This window comes from Podarcis muralis, chromosome 18, assembly GCF_964188315.1.
Source record: "Podarcis muralis chromosome 18, rPodMur119.hap1.1, whole genome shotgun sequence".
Taxonomy (NCBI): domain Eukaryota; kingdom Metazoa; phylum Chordata; class Lepidosauria; order Squamata; family Lacertidae; genus Podarcis; species Podarcis muralis.
Genome location: NC_135672.1, coordinates 11526932 through 11544471, shown reverse-complemented (window position 1 = coordinate 11544471; position 17540 = coordinate 11526932). Strand labels below are relative to the sequence as shown.

The 17540-nt window shown below is 51.8% G+C and overlaps 1 protein-coding gene across 5 annotated transcripts in view; it reads left to right on the top strand.

Annotated features, from left to right (window-relative positions):
- ARHGAP45 (Rho GTPase activating protein 45) overlaps positions 1–16955 on the top strand; it is a 38104-nt gene extending 21149 nt beyond the window's left edge. For 4 of the 5 annotated variants that reach the window (XM_077921797.1, XM_077921798.1, XM_077921796.1 and 1 more), the window contains exons 13-23: positions 2035–2225; positions 2786–2928; positions 3635–3724; positions 3978–4067; positions 5642–5805; positions 7061–7249; positions 8647–8784; positions 10645–10880; positions 11551–11800; positions 12709–12802; positions 14044–16955. In XM_077921797.1, the coding sequence (XP_077777923.1) occupies positions 2035–2225; positions 2786–2928; positions 3635–3724; positions 3978–4067; positions 5642–5805; positions 7061–7249; positions 8647–8784; positions 10645–10880; positions 11551–11800; positions 12709–12802; positions 14044–14423 (1965 nt within the window). In that variant the 3' untranslated portion in view covers positions 14424–16955. The remainder of the gene's footprint in view (positions 1–2034; positions 2226–2785; positions 2929–3634; positions 3725–3977; positions 4068–5641; positions 5806–7060; positions 7250–8646; positions 8785–10644; positions 10881–11550; positions 11801–12708; positions 12803–14043) is intronic. The other variant, XM_077921799.1, reaches the window with a different exon arrangement.
- The last annotated feature ends 585 nt before the right edge of the window (positions 16956–17540 follow it).

Sequence of the window (17540 nt, the reverse complement as noted above, 5' to 3'; positions counted from 1 at the left end):
TCTCCTTGCCACCACGACGACTGGCAACTTTCTTTTTGTTTAAACCACAACAGAGACACGTCTGTGCCCAACTTTGGTCGCACTGTGGGCCTTGGCCTCCTCCAGGTTAAACAAGCATTTTGTTCAGAATATAGGGATCATTAGGGACGCGGGTGGCGCTGTGGGTAAAAGCCTCAGCACCTAGGGCTTGCCGATCGAAAGGTCGGCGGTTCGAATCCCCTCGGCGGGGTGCGCTCCCGTCGTTCGGTCCCAGCGCCTGCCAACCTAGCAGTTCGAAAGCACCCCCGGGTGCAAGTAGATAAATAGGGACCGCTTACAAGCGGGAAGGTAAACGGCGTTCCGTGTGCTGCGCTGGCTCGCCAGATGCAGCTTGTCACGCTGGCCACATGACCCGGAAGTGTCTTCGGACGGCGCTGGCTCCCGGCCTCTTGAGTGAGATGGGCGCACAACCCTAGAGTCTGTCAAGACTGGCCCGTACGGGCAGGGGTACCTTTACCTTTTTATAGGGATCATTGGTTCTTGCAACTGCCGATAAAAACTTGGCCACTGCTAATGTTCTAGCGTCCAAAAGGAACCTGACATAGTGAGCCTCTGATTTTCCCGGGAAAGGTACCAGCAAGGGGAATATCAGTTTAGCCCTGGCTTGCTCGTATTTTGCACAGTGCAGCAAAATATGTTTTATGGAATCGATGTCTTGAGCACACGAGCCAAGTCTGTCCTGGTAGGGAACTCCTCTCAACACTGCAGAAGGAAAGACGTTTAGTCTGGCTTTGGTGAAAAGCCTTCGATAGTTTGGTACTGTCAGGTTTTTAATGTAAGGTGTTAACTTAAAGACATGCCCATATTGTACCCCTACTGCCAGCGGACTACAGACTGCGTGTGATCGAGATCGCAAGTCACTGTGTGCATTAGCCCATAATCTTTGCTTTAACGTCTTTAGGGCGCCTTCATAACCCAGGTAATACAGTTGGGGGGTGACAGACCAATAGAGGTGGCTTTTTTAGCCATGGTTTTCTGCCATTTGCTGACAAATTCCTCATTGGTCAGGTGTTGGTACAAACCCTTCCCTAGATCAAACACTGAAATCCTGAGCCAATGTTTTAGGGCAGCCCACCACGCTTTAGTTGAAATTGGGCATTCACCAGCTTCTAACAGAAGTATGGAGTTGGGGACGCAGTTGGGTATATGAAGATCGGATCAGAGGCGTATCGTGAGTGGCAGTGCCCGGGGCCTTGGGGAAGGGAGAGGGACAGACGGAGTACGCGTGCGCATTGCGACCACAGAGATAAGAAAAGAGTCGTTCTGGAGAGGCCCCTTCCTGGTTCGTTCTCAACAGAAGCGCACAGCTGTGTCGGCATAGCGCCGGGTGTCAAAATTCGGTGCCCCTAATGGTTCTGCGTCGCCACGGGCACCCCCTTCCCTTGCTACGCCACTGCGATGGATCAGACCCATAGCTGTCAAGCGCCCCTTATTTGGCGGGAAAGCCCCTTATCCCAGCGCCGTGTCCCGCTGCTGTCCCTTATTGATGATGTCCCTTCAATTTCCCGGGTTTCAAAGGAAGCAGCTCCTCTCCCTCCCTCCCTGTCGGCCAGGGAGGAGGGAGACTCCAGCTGTGTTGCTTGGCTGCGTTGCTCACCCAATAAGGAGTCTAAGAACGACTGGGGGGTGGAGCTTGCATGCCTTGTGCCGATCAAATCGGCCGCCTTGCCTGGGGACTCGCCTTTGCTCAGCGCTTCCCAGCGGAGAGGAGACGGTGGTTTTCCTTGCTGCATCCCCTTTGCCGGGTTGCTGCGCTGTGGGAACCACCGCTTGAGGCTTCGTTTGGCTGCTGGCTGGGCTTTCTGCCTTTGGCTCGGGGGGGCTCAGAAGTCGAACATAGCAGGGCTCGGAAAATCCCTTATTTTGGCTGCTGATCCCTTATTTTCGAGGCTGCTGGTCCCTTATTTTCAAATCTGTAAGTTGACAGCTATGATCAGCCCTCCTGCTGCCTTTCCTCTGACGTGTGTCCCTCCTTTTTCCGTCCGCAATCTCCAGGCCACCATCTCCTTCTTCCAAACCATGCATATGCAAACAGCCCCTCTGCCCGTCTACTTCCAGACGCTGTGCGAGAGCAGCAAACTCTACGACCCCGGGCAGCAGTATGCCTCACACGTCAAGCAACTGCAGCGGGGAGACGAGCCCGAGACCCAATACGACTTCGAGCCCTACGTCTCCAACAACAGCTGGTGGGTGATCCCGGGTTCGAATCCTGCCCCTACCCCTTTCCAGTTCCCGGGGGAAGGCGCTCAGGGAAGGTCAGAGGCAGAACAACTGCTCTGCGTGTAGAAGGCAACGGGTTCGAACCCTCATGGAGTTTCTGGGAAGGTTAGATGGAACGCAAGACTCTTGACCTCAAGGTCGCGGGTTCGAACCCCATTTTGCACACAAAAAAATCTAGCCTTGCAGGGGTCAGACTGGATGACCCCCGAGGTCCCCTTCCAACTCTACAGTTCTGATTTTAAAGTACTGAGCGAGTGTTCTGCTACAACAGGGAACCTGACTTGCATTGCCAAGCTTTGCAGCTGCAGTATTTATTATTATTATTATTATTATTATTATTATTATTATTATTATTATTATTATTTGCTTACAGATGACCAATCTGTCTGGGTTTCCCCAGCCACTCTGGGCTGCTCCAGACAGAATATTAAAAACACAATAAAACATCAGACATTAAAAACTTCCCTAAACAGGGCTGCCTTCAGATGTCTTCTAAGATTCAGATAGTTGTTTATTTCCCCCACAGGTCTCCTCTGGCCCGGGCGAGAAAAAGCAGTTTCACCACCGGCGATTTACCAGCAGCCAGCGGATCTGAAGCGTCCGGCAAAGAGGCGGCGGCTTCAGAGGGCGAGGGAGCGCAGAGCCGGCCGGCCAACCCCGAGCGACGAGGTGAGTCTTCTTTCGCACTCGCAGCCCTCAATAAAAGCTGCACACACACACCCACCCCTCAATTTTTGCAGTCAGGACAAATTCGGCAAGATTGCAACTCGTGCAAAAAAACCCCTTAGCGGAGCTTCCATGGCAGCAGGCAGTCTACCGCGTTTTGCAACACCTGCAGGGAGCAAATGGCAAGCAAGGAATCCTGAATCTTCAGAGGCATTTCTGGGTAACCTAAGGAATAAAATACCGTATTTTTCGCTCTATAAGATGCACCAGAACACAAGACGCACCTAGTTTTTGGAGGAGGAAAACAAGGAAAAACATATTCTGAATCTCAGAAGCCAGAACAGCAAGAGGGATCGCTGTGCAGCGAAAGCAGCAATCCCTCTTGCTGTTCTGGCTTCTGGGATAGCTGCGCAGCCTGCATTCGCTCCATAAGACGCACACACATTTCCCCTTACTTTTCAGGAGGGGAAAGGTGAGTCTTCTAGAGCAAAAAATACGATATTTGAAAAATTGATTTAGGCAATAATTAAAACACTTGGGTAAAGATATATACATATCTATGAAAACACTTCTAGACACATATGTTATATATAAAATGCACACCTTTCCAATTCCTGAAAGGGACAGTCTCGCAAAGGCAGGGAAATTCGCCGCGCCCAAACTCAAAACGACCCGGTAACAAAACCTTGCCCTGTAATTGGCTCCTCAGGTGGGCGGGGCCACCAGCTGCACAAATCGTGGCCGACGGCTATTGCGGAGACAAAGGGCAGCCTCGAATCCGGTCCCACCGCCAGCTCAGGTAGAGTCACAAAGACTTGGCCGGGACCCCATGGGGTCATCCATCCCAACCCCCCGGGCGATGCAGGAACCCTGGCCCACAAGTTGGGTGGTCTTGAATCACCCACCTCCCTGGCTATTGGGAATCTCTGTAGGCCACGCCCCTTCTCCCCAGACCCCGCCCCTTCTTTGTGCCCGGGTGGGACATAAAAAAGAGCCGGGTGCGAATTTGCTTTGGCTTTGATCTCCCCTCCTCGGGTTTCCTTCTCGGGTAGGTGGGTTCTCCCAGAAGTCCCAGGCGGTGCCAAGTAACGGGACGTCTCCCGGAGACGAGTCGGACGGGAATTCGCCTTCCTTTGAGCAAAGTACGTTCTGGGGGGCTGAAGTGCAGCCCGTTGTTAGCCGAGGGGTGGGGTAGGGGGTCCGGCGTGGAAGGGGGCAAGGAATGTACCCGGTGGTCCTGAGGACAAGAGATGCAGTAGCATGGGATTGCCCGCTAGGGGCAGAATATGTACAATACAACAGAGCCTTTGTACTTGGGGCCTACTGCAACAGCGACACCTAGCGGCAGATCGTATGCATTACAATACAGTGCCACGTTAGTGACCTCTAGGGGCAGAATGTACACAATACAGCACAGCCTTTGTATTTGGGGTGCAACTGCAAACGAAAACGCAAAATGAATAGCAAAAACAAAAGCGCCAAACTTACAGTGGTGCCTCGCAAGACGAAATTAATTTGTTCCGCGAGTTTTTTCGAATTGCGATTTTTTCGTCTTCCGAAGCACGGTTTCGGGAAAGTTTTGGAAAAGCTTGAAAAATCACCAAAGTCTTCAAAAACCTCAAGAAAGGCTACCACACCGCGTGCTATGAGTTGCTCCTCGAAGTCAAGTCGCAACTGTATTAACGGTTTTAAGAAAAGGGAAACAAACTTGCAAGACGTTTCCGTCTTGCGAAGCTAGCCCATAGGGAAAATCGTCTTGCGAAGCAACTCAAAAAACCAAAAACCCTTTCGTCTTGCGAGTTTTCCGTCTTGCAAGGCATTCGTCTTGCGAGGTACCACTGTAATCTGTTCTGGAGGTCCGTTTGACTTCTGAAATGCTTGAAAATCGAGGCGCGGCTTCTGATTGGCGAAGGCGCCCCAGAAACAATAGCCGAGTCAGACGTTCGGCTTCTGAAAAACCTTAGAAAACCACTTACTTCCGGGGTTTTGGCGTTTGGGAACCAAGGCGTTTGAGAACCAAGCTACCACTGTATTTACATTCCAGTAGTTCGAATTGCTCTCGTTTGCACCTTGAAAGCAGGACTTTTGGGGCAGCTAAACCAGCTGTGCTGGTCCCGAGGGTTAACCGTGTGGCAAGGTCCGAGTCCAGTCCGAGGTCGAGGGTGCGGTATGGAGGCTGTCCGTCAAAGCTGAAGCTGGGTCCAAGACAGGGAGTCGGGTGAGATCAGGAGAGCAGGACAGGGTGCAGGCAGGAACAGGCTACCAACCATGTTGCTCCCGCAACCTGGGACTGGGGCTGGCCGGCTTTTATCAGTCCCAAGGCATAGGGCGGCCCCGATCCTCTGGCGACTCACCTCTCCTGGCCTGGAGGCGAGCCCTCCTCCTGCGGGAACTTAGTTCCCTCCGCCTCTCTGCCCTGAGCCTCTGCAGCTCAGGAGAGGCTGGAGGGTTCCCGGACCCAGAGGCAACCTCAGCTTCCTCTGACGGGGCTGAGAGTGGAGCACCTGCAGGCAATGGGTCCTCCATCACCTCAGGAGCCAGATCAGACTCACCTGAGGACCCAGCACAGGTGAGGACCCTTCAGGCTCAGGCCCCAGCCCCGGCTAAGCTGGTTCTGGAGGCGGGGACTCCTGTGCAGGCTGGGATTCCTCAGGTTCAGCCTCCGAGTCCGAATCCCAGGCCATCACACCGGCCCTTTCCCTTCCCTGATTCCCAGGTATCGACGACATGACCCCGGAGATCTCGACGCCCACCGGCCCTTTCCGCCACATGGGTTTATCCAAAGCTGCGCAGACCCACCGACTGAGAAAGCTGCGGTCCCCTTCGAAATGCAGGGAGTGCAACAGCTACGTGTATTTCCAGGGAGCCGAGTGCGAGGAGGTAGGAAGCCTGTGGATTTGCAAGTTGCAGGGGAGTTGGGCTGGGTGACCTTTGGGGGAACCCCAACTACCAACCCTACGATTCTACGATTCCATTTCGAGTGGGGGGTCCCACTCTGAGGGCCACATGGCCCACCGAAGGCCGCTCACTAGAGCAGCGCACGGAAACGCCGTTTACCTTCCTGCCGGAGCGGTACCTATTTATCTACTTGCACTTTGACGTGCTTTCGAACTGCTAGGTGGGCAGGAGCAGGGACCGAGCAACGGGAGCTCACCCCGTCATTGCAGGGATTCGAACCGCCGACCTTCTGATCGGCAAGTCCTAGGTTCTGTGGTTTAACCCACAGCGCCTCCCGCAGCCCTTAAGTTGCCTAAAGGTAAAGTTAAAGGGACCCCTGACCATTAGGTCCAGTCGTGGCCGACTCTGGGGTTGCGGCGCTCATCTTGCTTTACTGGCCAAGGGAGCCGGCGTACAGCTTCCGGGTCATGTGGCCAGCAGGACTAAGCCGCTTCTGGCGAACCAGAGCAGCGCACGGAAACGCCGCTTACCTTCCTGCCAGAGTGGTACCTATTTATCTACTTGCACTTTGACGTGCTTTTGAAGTACTAGGTTGGCAGGGACCGAGCAATGGGAGCTCACCCCGTCGTGGGGATTCGAACTGCCGACCTTCTGATCGGCAAGTCCTAGGCTCTGTGGTTTAACCCACAGCGCCTCCCATGTCCCTTAAGTTGCCTTGTTGTTGTTGTTGAGTTGTTTAGTCGTGCCCGACTCTTCGTGACCCCCTGGACCAGAGCACACCAGACCCTCCTGTCTTCCACTGCCTCCCGCAGTTTGGTCAAACTCATGCTGGTAGCTTCGAGAACACTGTCCCACCATCTCGTCCTCCATCGTCCCCTTCTCCTTCTGCCCTCCACCTTTCCCAACATCAGGGTCTTTTCCAGGGAGTCTTCTCTTCTCCTGAGGTGGCCAAAGTCTTGGAGCCTCAGCTTCAGGATCTGTCCTTCCAGTGAGCACTCAGGGCTGATTTCCTTCCGAATGGAGAGGTTGGATCTTCTTGCAGTCCAGGGGACTCTCAAGAGTCTCCTCCAGCACCAGAATTCAAAAGCATCCATTCTCCGGCAATCAGCCTTAAGTTGCCTACCCCTAGTCTAAAAGGAGCCAGGGAGGGGCAGGGCAAGCAGCGCCACCTGTTGGCCCTTTCTAGAACTGGGGGCACCCTCCTCTCACGCCGCTGGTTTTCCCCCGTCGCCCGCAGTGCTACCTCGCCTGCCACAAAAAGTGCCTGGAGACTCTGGCCATTCAGTGTGGACACAAGAAGCTCCAGGGAAAACTGCAGCTGTTTGGCAGGGACTTTGCCCAGCAGAGCCGCCTCAGTTCCGACGGGGTTCCCTTCATCGTGAAGAAGTGCATCTGCGAGATCGAGAGGCGGGCGATGAAGACCAAGGTGAGCAGCGTGGATATAAGAAAAACCCCAATGTAACTGTGCGGTATAAAGTAATGGATAGTTAAAAGTACAGTGGGATTAATTGGAAGTCAATTTTTAATTTTCTTCTCTATAAGAATTGATTTCAGTACCAGGAATATATATAATGATAGCTACCATCATGGGACGCGGGTGGCGCTGTGGGTTAAAGCCTCAGCGCCTAGGACTTGCCGATCGAAAGGTCGGCGGTTCGAATCCCCGCGGCGGGGTGTGCTCCCGCTGCTCGGTCCCAGCGCCTGCCAACCTAGCAGTTCGAAAGCACCTCCGAGTGCAAGTAGATAAATAGGGACCGCTTACCAGCGGGAAGGTAAACGGCGTTTCCGTGTGCGGCTCTGGCTTGCCAGAGCAGCGATGTCACGCTGGCCACGTGACCCGGAAGTGTCTCTGGACAGCGCTGGCCCCCGGCCTCTTGAGTGAGATGGGCGCACAACCCTAGAGTCTGTCAAGACTGGCCCGTATGGGCAGGGGTACCTTTAGCTGCCATCATATATATTCCTGGTACTGAAATCAAATCTTGATGTATCTTATTGTGCGGTGGTTAGTTTAATTCTTTTGTTATATGTTTGTTTGATTGTATGTTTGTCCGTCTGTTTTTTTCATAAATCTATTTATTTTAAATGAATAATTATTTTAAATCTATTTATTAAATTAAATAAATCTATTTATTTTAAAATGAATAATTATTTTAAAAAACAGCATATAATAATAATGATGATAATAATAATAATAATAATAATAATAATAATAATAATAATAATAATAATATATTCTTTATTCCCCGCCCATCTGGCTGGGTTTATTTATTGATTTACATTTATTTGTTATGTGCGCATGCAGACAATCATTTATTTATTTATTCATTTTCCCCAAAAAAAAATTTATTGGTTTTCCAAAATTTTAAACAAACAGACAGACATACATCTTAACTGTACTTGATCCAATCTTAGTAACATTGTTAAGTGACTTCCTCAAATCCCCCTGGCTGTGTATCATTGTAACAGTTTTCCAAAACCTATTTTCTCATAAAATTCACTTATTCCCTTCACCTCTTACTTTGTTTTCGTTTTGACTTTAAACATGTTATTCTCTAAAATCACATAATTAAATCCTAAGCCTGTCTGGAATTTGCAAGCTTTTCCAATGAAGCTATCTTAGCGTATTTAACTAAATAGTCGTTGAATTTCATCCATTCGTCCTGGTGCTCCTCCTCCTTCTGATCGCGGACTCTTCTAGTCATGCAGACAATTATTATCCCATATTAAATTGCCCTGTTGTTGCCGCTTTGCGATCAATCAGTGGGTTTCGGGTTGCAAGTTTGGGCACTCGGGTCTCTAAACGGTTTGCCACCTCTGCTCTAGGGCATCTACCGTGTCAACGGCGTGAAAACCCGCGTGGAGAAGCTATGCCAGGCCTTTGAGAACGGGAAAGAGTTGGTCGAGCTGTCCCAGGCCTATCCTCACGACATCAGCAACGTTCTGAAGCTCTACCTGCGGCAGGTGAGTCTCCCCGGGGCGGGGCGTGGGACCTGGGCGCATAGCTGTCAACTTACAGATTTGGGACTAAGGGACCAGCGGCCTCGAAAATAAGGGATCGGCAGCCAAAATAAGGGATTTTAGTCACCAAACAAAGCCTCAAGCGGTGGTCCCCACAGCGCAGCAACCCGGCAAAGGGGATGCAGCAAGGAAAACCACAGTCACCTCTCCACTGGGAAGCGCTGAGCAAAGGCGAGTCCCCAGGCAACGCGGCCGATTTGATAGGCACAAGGCATGCAAGCGCCACCCCCCAGTCGTTCTTAGACTCCTTATTGGGTCAGCAACGCAGCCAAGCAACCCAGTTGGAGCCTCCCTCCTCCCTGGCCGGCAGGGAGGGAGGGAGAGGAGCTGAATCCTTTGAAACCCGGGAAATTTAAGGGACATCATCAATAAGGGACAGCAGCGAGACATGGCACTGGGATAAGGGACTTTCCCGCCAAATAAGGGACAGTTGACAGCTATGCCTGGGTAGTCTTTGGGCTACAAGGTGGCAATATTGAGGGCTCCCTTCTCCATGCGGAGAAGGAAGAAACACTTGATTTTAGGACAGGCATAGGCAAACTCCGGCCCTCCAGATGTTTGGGACTACAATTCCCATCATCCCTGACCACTGGTCCTGTTAGCTAGGGGTGATGGGAATTGTAGTCCCAAAACATATGAAGGGCCAGCATTTGCCTATGCCTGTTTTATGACCACGGTGTCCGCAGGTCGTAGAATCATCGAATTCTTGGAAGGGACCCCAGTCCAACTGCTTGCAATGCAGGAATCTTGGCTAGGGCACCCATGGCAGATGGCCACCCAACCACTGCTTTAAAAACCTCCCAGGGTAGGAGAGTTCGCCATCTTCCATCCCATGGCCGAACAGCTCTTACTGCCAGAAAATTCTTCCTGATGTTTAGTCGGAATCTCCTTTCATAGAATTGTAGAGGGGGGGGGTTACAACCCCTACACGCTGCCCCATAGAGAAATCAAACCCGTGACCTCGGTTTTACAGACACCACACTCTTACTTGAATCTGTTGGTTCAGGAGTAAACAAGCTTGCTCCATCTCCCATGTGACAGCCCTTGAGATATTTTAAGTTGGCAGTCATGAACGCCTCTCCATTTTCCCTCCTTCAGACCAGACATGTTGTTGTTTAGTCGTTTAGTCGTGTCCGCCTCTTCGTGACCCCCTGGACCAGAGCACGCCAGGCCCTCCTGTCTTCCACTGCCTCCCGCAGTTTGGTCAAACTCATGCTGGTAGCTTCGAGAACACTGTCCCACCATCTTGTCCTCTGTCGTCCCCTTCTCCTTGTGCCCTCCATCTTTCCCAACATCAGGGTCTTTTCTAGGGAGTCTTCTCTTCTCCTGAGGTGGCCAAAGTCTTGGAGCCTCAGCTTCACGATCTGTCCTTCCAGTGATCTGTCCTTCCATCTGTACTCCTCACTGGAAGACCAGACATAGCTTAGTAATAATAACGATGATGATGATATAATATTAATTTATTACTTATACCCTGCCCATCTGTTTCCCCAGCCACTCTGGGCGGCTCCCAAAATATTCAAAACACGATAAAACACCAAACATGAAACACTTCCCTAAACAGGGCTGCCTTCAGATGTCTTCTGAAAGTCAGAGAGCTGTTTATTTCCTTTACATCTGACGGGATGGCGCCACCACCGAGAAGGCCCTCTGCCTGGTTCCCTGTAACCTCGCTTCTTGCAGGCAGGGAACTGCCAGAAGGCCCTCGGGAGATGGACCCTGGCGTCCGGGCTGGACGATGGCGGTGGAGACGCTCCTTCAGGGATACTGGGCTGATCAAGGACATTATATCATTGGCTGCAGCTCCCGGAACCCATCATGCCGTTCCGCATGTACAACAGCCTTATGGGGTTGGCCAAGGAGAGTGTGCAGGGAGGAGCCGAGGGCAGGCCCGGGAAGAGTATCGCCGAGCTGGTGGACAGAGGACCCGAGACCGAGAAGGTGGTCGTGGCGCTGGTGACGAAGCTGAGGGACCTTCTGAAGGAGCTTCCGTCGGAGAACTTGTCCACCCTAAAGTACATCGTTCTGCATTTGAGGAGGTAAGTGGGAGAGGGAGGGGACTGCTGGCTGGAGACCCTGTCTCCAATAAAAGGGGGGTGGTGAGATTTTCACTCCCAGTGTGAGAGCCAGTGTGGTGTAGTGGTTAAGAGCAGTGGACTCGTAATCTGGTGAACCAGGTTCGCTTCCCCGCTCCTCCACATGCAGCTGCTGGGTGACCTTGGGCTAGTCACACTTCTCTGAAGTCTCTCAGCCTCACTCACCTCACAGAGTGTTTGTTGTGGGGCAGGAAGGGAAAGGAGAATATTAGCCGCTTTGAGACTCCTTAAAGGGAGTGAAAGGCGGGATATCAAATCCAAATTCTTCTTCTTCCTTCTACAACAGCTGGTACAGTGGTCCCTTGGTTCTCAAACTTAATCCGTTCCGGAAATTCCATTCCAAAACCAAAGCGTTCCAAAACCGAGGCACGCTTTCCCATAGGAAGTCATGCAAAACGGGTTAATCCGCTCCAGGCTTTGACAAACAACCCCTAAAACAGCATGATTTTTACTATCTAATGAGACCAGTGAATCATAAAGTTGTTTGAGTACCAAGGCCTTTGAGAACCAAGGTACCACTGTATTTAGAATTAGAAGACCCCGCTCCCTCGGTGCTGCAAATCAGACCTAAGTTCCCTTGTGAACTGTGCTGTCCTGCCCATTCTCCCCCCAGGATCGTCGAAGTCGAACAAGAAAACAAGATGACCCCTGGCAATCTGGGCATCGTTTTTGGCCCCACGCTGATGCGCCCGAGACCCACGGAAGCCACAGTTTCCCTCTCCTCGCTGGTCGACTACCCCCATCAAGCCCGCATCGTCGAGGCCCTCGTAACCTTCTACCCTGCCATCTTCGAAACGGACGGCGTTTTGCCGGAAAACCCCGAAGACGCGGTTCGGGAAGACGCCGACGCAGCCGAGAACCAGGTAAGGGGGGGAACATTTCAGAGAGGGTTGCTGTTGCAGAGGGAGAGCTTCTTGCGTGGGGACTTCATCTGCTGGATTTGTGGGAATATTCAGGGTGGCAGGAGACGATGTATTGTTTAATATCCTTCCTAACTTAACGCGGGTGGCGCTGTGGGTTAAACCACCGAGCCTCTTGGGCTTGCCGATCAGAAGGTCGGCGGTTCGAATCCCCGCAATGATGGGGTGAGCTCCCATTGCTCGGTCCCTGCTCCTGCCAACTTAGTCCTGCTGGCCACATGACCCGGAAGCTGTACGCCGGCTCCCTTGACCAGTAAAGCGAGATGAGCGCCGCAACCCCAGAGTCGGCCATGACTGGACCTAATGGTCAGGGGTCCCTTTACCTTTACTATAATATAGAACAGAGCCTAGGGCTTGCTGATCAGAAGGTCAGCGGTTCGAATCCCCGCGATGACGGGGTGACCTCCCGTTGCTCGGTCCCTGCTCCTGCCAACCTAGCAGTTCAAAAGCACGAAGTGCAAGCAGATAAATGGGTACCGCTCCGGTGCGAAGGTAAACGGCGTTTCCATGCGCTGCTCTGGTTCGCCAGAAGCGGCTTAGTCCTGCTGGCCACATGACCCGGAAGCTGTACGCCGGCTCCCTTGGCCAGTAAAGCGAGATGAGCGCCGCAACCCCAGAGTCGGCCACGACTGGACCTAATGGTCAGGGGTCCCTTTACCTTTATGCAGTTGTAAATGTTGGTATTAGGATCCATGGAGGGGATTGGGTGGGGGGGGAGCTTTGAAATTCAGAACCATCTCTTTATAATGGGTTTGCAATATATATTGTTGTACATTCGATTTTTTTAATCAAGTAAAAAGTGTTATTTTAAAAAATAAATACCTCAGGAACTTCTTGCATTCTATGTGCAGGAAGACGGATGCGAGCCGTCGGACGACGCAGACCTGTACCTCACGGCCTCCGCTGAACAGGCAGAGGCTGCTTTTCACGAGGACCTGTACAGAGGTGAGGTGGAACACACCTGTCCGAAGGTTGGACGCTGCGTGATAATACTATAATTTTCTTTCTACAATTTATTATACCCTCCCAGCTTCACCTTAAAGTCCCAGGCGGGTGGTGGAAATTAAAACACAATGTGGAAAGCAGTTTGAAACCCGTGGCGGTCCCATAATTGTCAACGCAGGGACGCACTCGCAGTCTCTCTCTCTCAGCCGGCTCGCCTCGCAGTTTGAGGATAAAATGGGGACGGTGAGCCACGAATACAGATCTCCTTGGCAGAAGGACAAGGGAATAAAAAAAGGAAGGCAGTATAGTGGTGCCTCGGGTTACATACGCTTCAGGTTACAGACTCCGCTAACCCAGAAATAGTACCTCGGGTTACTGCGGTCAGGGAGGGTCTCATCCTGCGTACCAGATGAAGCTGGAGGCAGAATTGACCTGTGCCTCCATGGACGGCTGTGAGTCCAAAATGACTCCCAGGCTGGGCACCTGGTCCTTCAGGGGCACAGTCACCCCATTCAGGACCAGGGAGTCTCCCACACCTGCCCGCCTCCTGTCCCCCCAAAACAGTCCTTCTGTCTTGTCAGGATTCAACCTCAATCTGTTAGCCGCCATCCATCCTCCAGCCGCCTCCAGACACTCACACAGGACCTTCACTGGTTCCGATTTGAAAGAGAGGTAGAGCTGGGTATCATCCGCATACTGATGAACACCCAGCCCAAATCCCCTGATGATCTCTCCCAGCGGCTTCACGTAGATGTTGAAAAGCATGGGGGAGAGGACGGAGCCCTGAGGCACCCCACAAGCGAGAGCCCAGGGGTCTGAAAACTCACCCCCCAACACCACTTTCTGGACATGCAACCCATTACAGTGGTACCTCGGGTTAAGTACTTAATTCGTTCCGGAGGTCCGTTCTTAACCTGAAACTGTGCTTAACCACTTTAGCTAATGGGGCCTCCTGCTGCCGCCGCACGATTTCTGTTCTCATCCTGAAGCAAAGTTCTTAACCTGAGGTACTATTTCTGGGTTAGCGGAGTCTGTAACCTGAAGCGTATGTAACCTGAAGCGTATGTAACCCAAGGTACCACTGTATTATGATGATGATGATGATGATGATGATGATTATTGCTGCCCACCTAGAAGGGTTATTGAGGATAAAATGGGGAACCCACACAGATCTCCTTGGCAGAAGCACAAGGGAGTAGAGAAAGGAAGGCAGTAACGAGTTGTATTTTATCCCAACACAGAAGACAGCACCCGTTTCATCGATTCAGACTCTGATCCCGAAGACTCTGCAGAGGCGGGCATCGAGGGCCCCCCGCGGCGAGGCAGCGAGACCAGCGGCGACGAAGAGACCCCGTCTGCGGACGAAGCCAGCGAGGAAGGGACGCTGAGCCGCACTTACAGCGTCGGTCAGTCGGACTCCGAAGACGTCTCTCCGCTGCAGCGCTGCCCGGCCCGGGAGGAAGGCCGCTGCGATGCGGATGAAGATGTGGTTTTCAGGAGAGAGGGAGACGGGGAGAGTGCGGAAGGGCAGGCGGGAAGGCCGCCGGAGGCTTGCAACGCCAACCAGTCGAACAACGTGGCGTTTCCGCAGCCGCCTTTCGGCTACAAGGCGTTACAGTAGTTTCCCCAGCCTCGAAAACGGGAATGAAGGAACGATCTGTATGCATAACAGCTGCCCACGAACAAAAGCCAATTCCTGCAGTTCTTGGTGCCCTATCTAACCCGCCTTTTCAACGCAAACCTGGTTATCCTTTCGCCCGTTTTTGGATCGGCCGCGAAACCAGAGCATGCCGAGGTTTCCGTGTGGTTTAGCAAGCTCCCAACCTCTTTTGCAGGAGCGGCGTGTTAAAAAAGAACAGTCCTAGATACAACGCCGTCGCAATATTATATTTGCACTGTCCTGTCCTTGTTTGCAGAGGTTCTCGGTTCTCTCCCAGAAACTACCCTTTATAAAAGTACTGATTTCAAGGTCCTTCACTTTAGCAAAGCAGAACTCTTTTTTGGTTTATTTTGCAACGGATTAGGGTTGGGTTTTTAAATGCCAGCCCCTTCAGCTATGTCATTGTGTTGTTTGTAAAAAAGTCAGGGTACAAACTGACCGTGGGGGAGGCTTGCTGGATAATGAGGTACTCGAAAGGTTGTGATCCACGCTTTCCGGGAAGCAAACGCCGTCGCGGACTTGCTACTGAACAGACAAGCGCGGGATTACAGCCTGCTGGCGACGGTCGCAGTTTGCTTTCTGCAGTCTCCTCCAAAAAAATACTCCTAGCTCATTAAGCTAGAAAAAGAAATAAGCAAAAGTCTTTCTTATACAAGGCTTATTCCCCCAGAGAGACTGGTTTGTTGGACGAGCGGATCCCAGCTCATGATTTCAAGCTAGCGTAACCTGCATCCTTTTGTGAACAGAAGATGGGTGCGTCGATAACTTAGTTCAGATTTCAGGCGGCTTTTCCCGACTCTAGCAGCAGATGCGTTGCTGGGAAAAGGCTGTGGCTCTGTGCTTTAGAGAATCTGTTTGGCGTTCAGGCGGCTGCGATCTCCGGTATCTCCCAGTTTGTGCTGGGAGACATTCCCTTTCTCCGAAACCCTGGAGTCTTGTCGCTAGTTGGTGTGGCCGGAATTGAGCCAGATGGACCAGTGGTCAAGACTCAGTATACAGCTTTAAATCGATTCAGGACAAATTCTTGGCATTAGGCAGCTTCCGATTTCTCCACTCTTAGGTACCCAAGAGAATATTTACCTCTGAACAAAACACGAGAGGGCAGTGACTGTGGCTCTCACTAGGGCTGGGCAAAACCTAGTTTTCAACGCAGCGGCCAAACGCTGCGTTTATCTACTGATCTACCACGTCTGAAATAAAGGTGGCGCTATGTAGAGGCGTCCGCCAGCTTCACGGTTTCCCCAATTCTGATTTTTTGCATACACAAACATCACGATCCGCGATGTATTGCCAGGTCAAAAATTACGAAAGTGGCACCACGATACGGACTTCAAACCGCTTTGGACGATATATGGATATATCTGCCCAGCTCTATGGACGCTCAGTCACCCTGTAGAAGTGTTTTATATATATATATATACATGTTTTTAGCATTTTGTCGGGAGCTGCCCAGAGTGGCTGGAGCAACCCAGTCAGATGGCAGCATATTAATAATAATTATATTGCTTTAAAAAGGGAGCAGGTCTGGGACCCAGGGCAAAAGATGTGGGTGTCAGGGGGCCCCCACTCCGCTTGCCGGTAATGCCAACAGTCCTGCAGCAGATGTAAGACAGCAACAGAGCAGAAAGGTTTCTCTTCCGTGAGGCCAACTAACTTGCCAAATCCTATGCAAAAACCACTTTCAGCGTCATTAAGGAGAGCTTTGATTTGGTTCTGGCCAAAGAGACCCACCTAATCTAATCCAGCACCCCGTTCTCACAGTGTCCTGGCAGAAGCTAAGCACGGCGGCGCTGCCTAGTGGCAAGGGCTTCCGAAGAACCGAGGCGCCTCTTTCGAGACTCCGTCGTGCTTTAACGGGATGGCGGTTCCCAGCAAAGGGTGGCGCTGTGGGTTAAACCACAGAGCCTAGGGCTTGCCGGTCAGAAGGTCGGCGGTTCGAATCCCCACGACGGGGTGAGCTCCCGTTGCTCGGTCCCTGCTCCTGCCAACCTAGCAGTTCGAAAGCACGCCAGTGCAAGTAGATAAATAGGTACCGCTCCGGCGGGAAGGTAAACGGCGTTTCCATGCGCCGCTCTGATTCGCCAGAAGCGGCTTAGTCCTGCTGGCCACATGACCCGGAAGCTGTACGCTGGCTCCCTCGGCCAGTAAAGCGAGATGAGCGCCGCAACCCCAGAGTCGGCCACGTCTGGACCTAATGGTCAGGGGTCCCTTGACCGGGAACAGAGGCCAAAGAAATCTCAGCTTCCGGAGAAGGCAAGAATGGTACCGTGTGTGAGTTTTGTTTCATATGTCAAGGGTGGATGAGAGGAAAGAGTGTGGAGGTTCAGGTCTTAATAACCTCGGCTTCTTAATTATTTGTACATAAGGTACCCCTCCCTGTGTTTGAAAGCTAGCCTGTGTGGCAGCCCGCTGGTTTGCTTTTTAAACTGCTGCACTCGCAATCCTGGACTGATGCTTTCGTTGGGCATGAAAATAAAGTAAGCGTACACCATCCATTGGAGTTGCGTCAATTTCCTTCCCATCCTCCTGAAACAATTAACAACCACCCTGGAAATAGTGCTTGCAAGAAGTCTCCAAAAGACTTGTAATACCCTGCTGGTTAATAACAAAGTGTTGTTAAATTCAAAGTGTTGGTGCTGACCTTGAAAGCCCTAAACGGGCCCAGTAGACCTGAAGGAGCGTCTCCACCCCCATCGTTCTGCCCGGACATTGAGGTCCAGCTCAGAGGGCCTTCTGGCGGTTCCCTCCCTGCGAGAAGCGAGGTTACAAGGAACTAGGCAGAGGGCCTTCTCAGTGGTGGCACCCGCCCCGTGGAACGCCCTCCCGTCAGATGTCAAGGAAATAAACAGTTTAGGGAAGTTTTTAATGTTTGATCTTTTTCTGTGCTTTTAATATCCTGTTGGAAGCTGCCCAGAGTGGCTGGGGAAACCCACCCAGATGGGCGGGGTATAAATAATGAATTATTATTATTATTATTACACAACTGGGGCCATCTTTCCATCCATGGTTTCCCCTTTCAGGTTTTTTTCCTACAAAACGTTAGGCACTTTCCAAGAGCTCAACAATAATCCTAATAAA